General features: G+C 35.3%; 1 protein-coding gene across 3 annotated transcripts in view; it reads right to left on the reverse strand.

Annotated features, from left to right (window-relative positions):
- LOC114298074 (endoribonuclease Dicer homolog 1-like) overlaps positions 1–7,344 on the reverse strand; it is a 47,924-nt gene extending 40,580 nt beyond the window's left edge. For 2 of the 3 annotated variants that reach the window (XM_082917304.1, XM_082917305.1), the window contains exons 1-2: positions 5,368–7,268; positions 3,343–3,456 (exon numbers count right to left, since the gene is read on the reverse strand). In XM_082917304.1, the coding sequence (XP_082773430.1) occupies positions 3,343–3,456; positions 5,368–6,588 (1,335 nt within the window). In that variant the 5' untranslated portion in view covers positions 6,589–7,268. Of the gene's footprint in view, positions 1–3,342; positions 3,457–5,367 lie in introns of all 3 variants that reach the window. The other variant, XM_082917303.1, reaches the window with a different exon arrangement.
- Between the last annotated feature and the right edge of the window lie 571 nt (positions 7,345–7,915).

The raw sequence follows: 7,915 nt of genomic DNA on the forward strand, positions 1-7,915 counted from the left end.
CCCCAAAGCAATCGCATTATACCAGCTGTGAACACCTCTAGAATAGTTTTCTAACAAATTTCAGGAAAGTAACCTACTAAACAATGCAAAGTGTACTTGTTAACATATATAAACTATGTTACAATGTCATTTGTCTCGAGATTTATTGATTATGATCACACATACATAGAGTGGTACACAAATGAAATTAATTAATCACCTACAAAGCATGGACACAAACAAGCACGCAATACGAACAAGCTGACAAGAAATTTTTCAGTCAAAGATCATTTGAAGATAATAATAAATAAATACAACATAATAGTAATTCCTAAAGTTTAAAGGAGGAGCTATATTGTTTATTGGATCCCACATCGTTTTGTTCAAACTTGTAATGTAGCCCCATGTGTCTAAACAATGGACACATATCCCCCAAGTGTCTAAAGCGTGTTCAAGTCTAAATTTTTTTTTAAAATAATATGTCATGTTCGGACATGCATGCAACATGTGTTGGGAAGTGTCCGATGAGTGTCTGTGTATGACACGACTTCAACACTGACATGCCACCTTGTTAGAAGTGTTTGTGCTTCTTAATTAATCACGCTAGCCAACCAAACAATGACAAGTGTCATGGTTGCCTCAATGCCTTCCCAATCAAGATAATGTTTATGATCTAAGGGTCATACGCTCTTCACAGTATGCATCTAATTATTATTCAAGTCACACCCACTACACGTTGGTAGGAATTGGGCATCTATGTTACAAAACCCTTCATTGTTGGCACTGACAATAAATAATTGGTTCTTCATTTCGAGTTGCTAAAGAATTTATACATAATTTGTATTATGAATTAATCATATATGTCAAGTTCAAGGGTATATAATGTTAGTGTCTCATTACAGTTTCGACCATTGACAATACCATTTATACTTACAGTTGAAAATTGGCATGCTAACTCCTAAAAGCCATGATGTATTGCATTCCATAGTGGTTCAAATATATTTATCTTCTCCATTTCATAGTGGTTCATATGAATAAAAGAAGAAAATAAAGATTACGTTAGGTTTATCTTGACAATAACACTTCTGCTTTATTTTAGTGTCCATTGAGGCCTAAGAAACACGAACACTTTTAAGAAGGTAATGTGTTGTGTTCGACACCGACATGACACAGCACTAGTTGGACACTTCTGCACACTTAGACACACATAAGACACATTACAAATTTAAATAAAATAACTTAGAATCCAATGATAAAACAAAATTAATGTAAATTTATACTTATTCTCGTCCTTTGTGCTTCCAAAATTATTATATGACTTAAATATTGATATATATGACATATAATAATTATTTATCCTTATATATGTCATATAATAAATATATAAAATTATATATTTTGCACGTGTCGTGTCTTACATTTTTTGAAATTTTCCATATCGGTGTGTCAGTGTCGTGTCAGTATTTGTGCTTCTTAGATTGGGGCTTTGGTGCGTGTATTGGTTGGGGATTGGTGATGTGGAATTTGAGGGGCTTCCAACTACTTGAGTGCAACTGCTTAAAATAGTTCATCCAACAGAACTTCCCTCAAATCTCGTGTACTACGGCTCTATCACCAGTATAGGGAGGGGGAATTGCAAACAAAACAAAACCAACATAGCATTGGATTTTGGTATCATAAAGATGAAATTCAATGATCTGTTGTCACTGAAATGCAAAACCATTAATGTACCAAACAAAATGTATGCTTTGGTATAACATGTGCAGATCTAAGCAAACAATATTTCAGAAGTTATGTTAGAACATCATAACTTCATAAATGCAAACATAAATGTCAATAACAGTTGCCCAGTGTCACAACTTCGCAATTGCAACCAGAGAGCATATACGTATATATGCATAGCATTAATCATTAGAATATTTTATATAGATATAACTTTAGGGGACTTGCGTGTAGGTCCTAATAGGTAGACTTATTGTCCAATAGATCCAATAAGCATTAATGGCATTTTTCGTTAAACACTATTAAAAAATGTCACTAATTGTTAATTTTCAATGACAGTTTGAAAATTGTGTCACAAAAAATATCATTAATTACAAGTTTTAGTGACAGTTTAAAAAAAATCATCATAATATTTTTAACTTTTAGCAATAGTTTGAAAAATTCGTCACAGAAAAATGTCACTAATTGTAAGTTTTAGCGGCAATTTATAACAACCGTGACAAAAAAAGAGTCGCTCATTTCAATTTTTAGCGACATATGCAAAAAAATTGTCACAAAAAATTATTATTAGCGACGATTTTATTAGGACTTATTTTCAATAGAACTTGATGAGAATTAAGATCTACTATTAGGACCTATTGGTAATATACCCTATAACTATGACTCTACTACTGGTGGGACTGTAATCTTGGTCAAATTTGAGGCTTACTACTAAATCAAGTTTCAAAGATGAAGAATTAGTTAGTCATTACATGTGTGTATAATGATATAATTAATGAATAAGGTAATCTTAGATACAACATTTATTTTTATTTTTTTTTTAAATTAAAAACAACAACAACAAAGGAAAACAAAGGGAAGTAACCAAGCATAGTTTTCAATGATCTCATTTCCAGTGTAAACAATAATTTTTTACTTTGAAACATTACCAGGGATAAAAGAAGAAAAGGCATATCACAAAATAAGGAAGAACCATAATGGGTTTCTTCAACACAAAATCCTATGATCAACAAAGGATGCTAGAAATATGAATTATCAATCATAGGCCATGTTTGTTTGGACGGACTGGATAAAGGAGAATTGCAATCGTAGGTTGTTTTGCTTCCTTAGCCACAAGGTGAGCAACATGCCCAGAATTATGTGTAAAATAATGAGGAAAAAGATGTTAAATAGTAGAGGGTCAAAATGTCATTTTACTATCTAATCCCATAGGAATAGTTCTCCTGTATTTTAGTCTGCTGTAAAATTTATGCACCAAACAATGGACTATTCTATACTCCGGACATGGAGTCCTATCGCATGGGTGAATCCCACCAAACAAACACCCCCATATGGAGTTGCTAGAGACATAATCTAAGTTATCAAATAACTGTCATGATAATGAGCAGATAAGGTAGGCCAACTTAAAATAATATGCCTTTATCGGTAACAATGAATCAATGATCAAGTCTATCAAGTGGCTTTCAATGCATGTGTTGCTTAATCGTATTATTTAACTGCAATACTCATCAAAAAACAAAAAAGATGATTTAACCACAATACAATGATTGTACCAGTCCTTCGGATAGATAATAATAAACAAGATATAAATAGATACATCTAGAAGACAAGGATAACTATAAGCACAAACACTAGAGCTACCTGCTTTGTTTCAAACTCACGCTGCCACCTCCGAGCATCCCAGAAATCTTGGCCCATTTCACCACAGTAATGGCCTACTTGATAACCAGTTTGCTCACGAATAACTTCTGCTTGCTGTATATTGGACAAGAAGACAACAGCATTATTTCAGTTTGCAGATGATGGGCATCACCCAGGGGTTACAATGTTAAGCATATAGTTAGTAAAATATGGGACAACAAAAGAAAATACATTGTATGCACTGGTTTAATACAACGATTCACTGAAAAGTATGATGAAAATTTCCGTACAATAAAACAATAACAGAAAAATAAATATTTATGTAGAGATACGTATAGTACAAGAAATGTGGCAACATCTATAAGCAATTTCTTTTGACACAATACAATGATCACTATTTTATCATACTTTCGATAATTCCTAAGATAAATTATCAAGAAACAATCAAATTTTTGTGGTAGGTATACAAATTCAACTTTCTTTTAATTGAATTCTTACAAGTATTGATAGAAGAAGGCTAAATTTGTCTGTCTTCGATTATCATATCTCAAGTTCTCAACAATGAACATATAACTCTAGAAAACCATGCTTAGTCATTTAGCCAAATCAACTAAACAAATCTCATAAAAACAAAAATACATAAAAAATTAGTAGTGATGAGTCTGATGACAAAGTCTTTACAGATATTGCCTTTCTTGCAAAATGTGAGCTCCAGAGAGCTAAAAGGCTCCTGATTATGTTATTGTAGTCATATATTATCAAGAGAGTCAACCATTTAGTTGAGACTGTACAGAGCAAGAAAGGCATTGTGTTAACCATTTAACAGAAGTACCACACAGTTCAATTCAAACAATTTTCAGAAGGTTTCAGATATACAGGGAAAGCAGGAGTTTCTTTCATTTATATATGTGGAGTTATTTACCAAGCCTGTGTTCTTTAAAAAATTATTCCCTGAATACAAGTTGTTTTGAACTTATTTCTAAAACATACATTTCTTGAAGTCTTGTTTCTACAAAACACGAAACCTGAAAACTTTTTCAAGTCATGCTTTGAAAATACAATTTCACTCGAGTGCTTTCAAAACATGACTTCAAGCCTGAAGTCGCAAAACAACATGAGTTTAGGAAGTAAATTCAAAAAATATGGGTTTGAGAAATATGTTTTCAAGCAACATGGATTTGATTTTAAAAATAAAATAAAATAACACCTCTATATATGTGCATATATAAATGAATTCAATGGCAGACAGAGGGAGTAGCAAGTCAAAAACACTTTATAATTCTGATATAACCGTATCCTAGAGGGTGTTTTGCCTCTTTCCCCTTTACCCTCCACATATTTATACATTTTATTTGGTGCTTTCATGTAATTGAACCTCAATTAATCAAGTAACATTAAAGTGGATGTTACATAACTTTACAGTACATCATATTAATATCAAATCTAATAATTGTGATAGCTACTAAGAGCTTGTTTGGGGTGTCCTATATAAGTACACTTTTTATCTTTTTATCTTTTTTAGGTTACATCACCTCTTTACTTTTATGTATATCTTTTCGTAAAAAGTCAAAAAGTGCACTTATTACTGCAGATACCACTACAAACCATTTAATTCAACAAGTTAAAAACTTCAACTGTTTAGCAATTAATAACTAAGATAATAATTAATGCTATGCCATATGATTTATTTAAATTTCTACCTCTGTAATTAAAAATTGGAGTCGCGGAAAAAAATATACTTGCAGTTATGTCTATTTTAAATTAACTGTTGTAAAAAAAATTTAAAAATTAAAATAAAGCTCCAATGCACTAAGCTTCTCAAACAAACATTATAATATTTCTTTTGTTCATAGAAATTGACATTTAAATCACAAATAAGAAGTATTTATTTAATCTCGCTTCCAAGAAAAATTTCTCTGTATCCACCACTATACAGTTATGACACAAGTTATATATGTGTATACCGACTATATGATATAAGTATTTATTGTGGTAAAGTATAACACAATCAGCGAGAAGTCTTACCTGATAAACAAGAGGAACTTTAGGAACCAAAAATACAGCCAGCATTCTCCTGTTTTGCATTTGCAAGTCACTGCAAACACTTTTTATGAGGAGGACAGCAATGAGGGTCTTCCCTGCCCCTGTTTCAAGAAAAGCTATTGTATTTTTCTGCTTAGCCTGTTCGAGAACATCCAACTGGTATTGACGTGCCTGTTCCTCGGGATGTTTCTCCTTAGCCTCTTCAGGTTTCTTCTCCACCTTCACAATGCAATCCTGGTTTCTCTCAGAGGGTGCCTTCCCCTCTCTGTTTCTTTCAGATTCCCAAGTACCCAAGTGGAAAACCATCTCATTTGAACCAGGGCGCTCTCTCTCCCAAAAACCCTTGCTTTCCCTCCAATCCCTATCTCTACAGTCCCTCTTACCACTGCCATAGCGTTCTCTTCTCCTGATCTGATCTCTCTCCCTCCTGTCAATATCCTCCCAATCGCGAGGCCTCTTCCTACCTGAAGGTCTCTCCCTCTCCTTAGGGCGGTATTGCCCTCTGTTCTGAAAGCACCTTTCAGTCTTGTAATTGTAGTCATTAACGCGAGGTCTTTTGTTGTACCTTCCTTCACTAACTTCATCGTCCCGGTCCCTATAAAGATCAGTGCCCCGAGTTTCAAGCCTGCGGACTCCATTTCTTTCAGGAGAATGGTTCGATGATTTCTTGCCATTGCTATTGGTTACACGATGCTTGCAAGTCTCAGTGGCAGCATCGCTGTCACTAGGCCCTCCATTGTCATTCTTGTTAGCATCATCAAATTTGCTCAGTAAGCCATTAGAGTAATTGGTATTTTGACATGCCCCAATTGAGTCCTCAAGGACTTCCATCTTGCAAAGCACGGCCTGCTTGTCCCCATTCCCTACACTGGCCGGTCCAACGGGAACGCAATGGCGGATTACTGCACTGTCATTGTCACCGTTGCCGTTGAGGGCCAGAGGTAGACCATCACCATTCTTGATGCTGTCAAGAATCTGATCGATTCCTCCAAAGAAACAAGGATCTGGCCCAGCCTCCGGATTGGAAATACCATCGGCAGCCTCCGAAATGGCAGCAGCATCCAAATCAACAAAATCGTCAATAAAATGGCAGGGGATATCCTCACAAGCATCCAGCCAGTAAGAGGGCCCCCGTACATCTTCCTTCTCCTTCTCCTTCTCCGGAGGATTAAGACTTCCTGAAACCCTAGCCTCATCGTCCATTACTTACTACTCTTTATTAATTTACTATGATAACACACTAATTCAACAACAGAAACAAGAACAATAGACGCCAAATCACAATTATACAGATTAAATATTGCAGCATTGAAAAAAATAAATAACTGACAGGCAGACGAGTAGTTTATTAAGTTAAGAGAACAGGAGGGCTGCGAAAAGAAAGGCACTGGATTGAGTCGGCGGCGGTGGCAGTGGAGGTCGCGGTACCGTGGGTGGGCGAGCGAGCGAGCGATGTTTGCTGAAACAAACTGCAGTACAGCCGGACTGAACACTTTCTGTGGAAGGTAAGTTAATATCTATCTTTAGAGATACAGGGGTGGAGTTTGCAGATTAGCGTGGGATAGACCGTACGAAGCACGCGAATAGTTTAGCCCACAGAACCAACTTGTGTGATTCAAAGATTCCACGCACGATCTATCAAACGCGATTCTGCCCTCTTCGCCCCCACCAAAACCCCCGCCCCAAAACTAGAAGCCCTCAACTCTCTCCCTCTCTCTCTCCAAGTAAACAAACAAACTCTCAATTCTCCCCCCTTTCCTTTTTCCAGTTTAAACCCTCCGCCACCGTTGAGCTTCTCTCCCCTCCCCTCCCCTCCCCTCTGACGATGCTTTCGGATCCTCTGGAGGGATTTTTGCTGGGGGTGATGCTGCAGTGCACAAAACCACGTCGTTTTGTTCACTGCTTAACCCATTAAAATAACAAAAGAAAGAGAAAAGTAGCCGCACAAATGTTTACAATATGTTTGGATCGAATGATTTGGGTAGAAAAAAAAATAATAATAAAATGATATATATTTTTCTTATTTATTTAAATAATTTAAATAGAGAGAAATGGAGAGGAACGGAGAGAAATCTATTTTTCTTATAATTTTTATTTTTAATTTTCTCAAAAGTAGAGATATTAGGAGAGAAAAGAAACTAACAGATTCTTGTATTTTTATAATACCAATTTTATTCCTATAAAAATAAAAGAAATAAAATGATTGACACCCATGTCTTCAAGGGCTTTTCATATCCAGCACAACGTTTTTTACTCTCCACTTCCCCAGCTCTCTCTCCGCTTTCTTCGTGCTATTTGCTTGATTGGTCTTAGGATGTTGTGGACCTTTTATTCCCCCACAAATGTATTGAGTCACTTTGCACTAGAGGTCTTCACGAAGCCAACCTGTAATAACAAAAAAATAGTGGTCATGCATTTATTGGATTTTTTTGTCATGATATCAGAAGTTTTGAATCATATTAAGGTGATACACCTATGAAAAAATATGGAAAAAAAAAAAATAGTCATGACAGGTAAACTTTGAAATTTT

The sequence above is a fragment of the Camellia sinensis genome, chromosome 2 (assembly GCF_055761805.1).
Source record: "Camellia sinensis isolate YWXY chromosome 2, ASM5576180v1, whole genome shotgun sequence".
Lineage (NCBI taxonomy): Eukaryota > Viridiplantae > Streptophyta > Magnoliopsida > Ericales > Theaceae > Camellia > Camellia sinensis.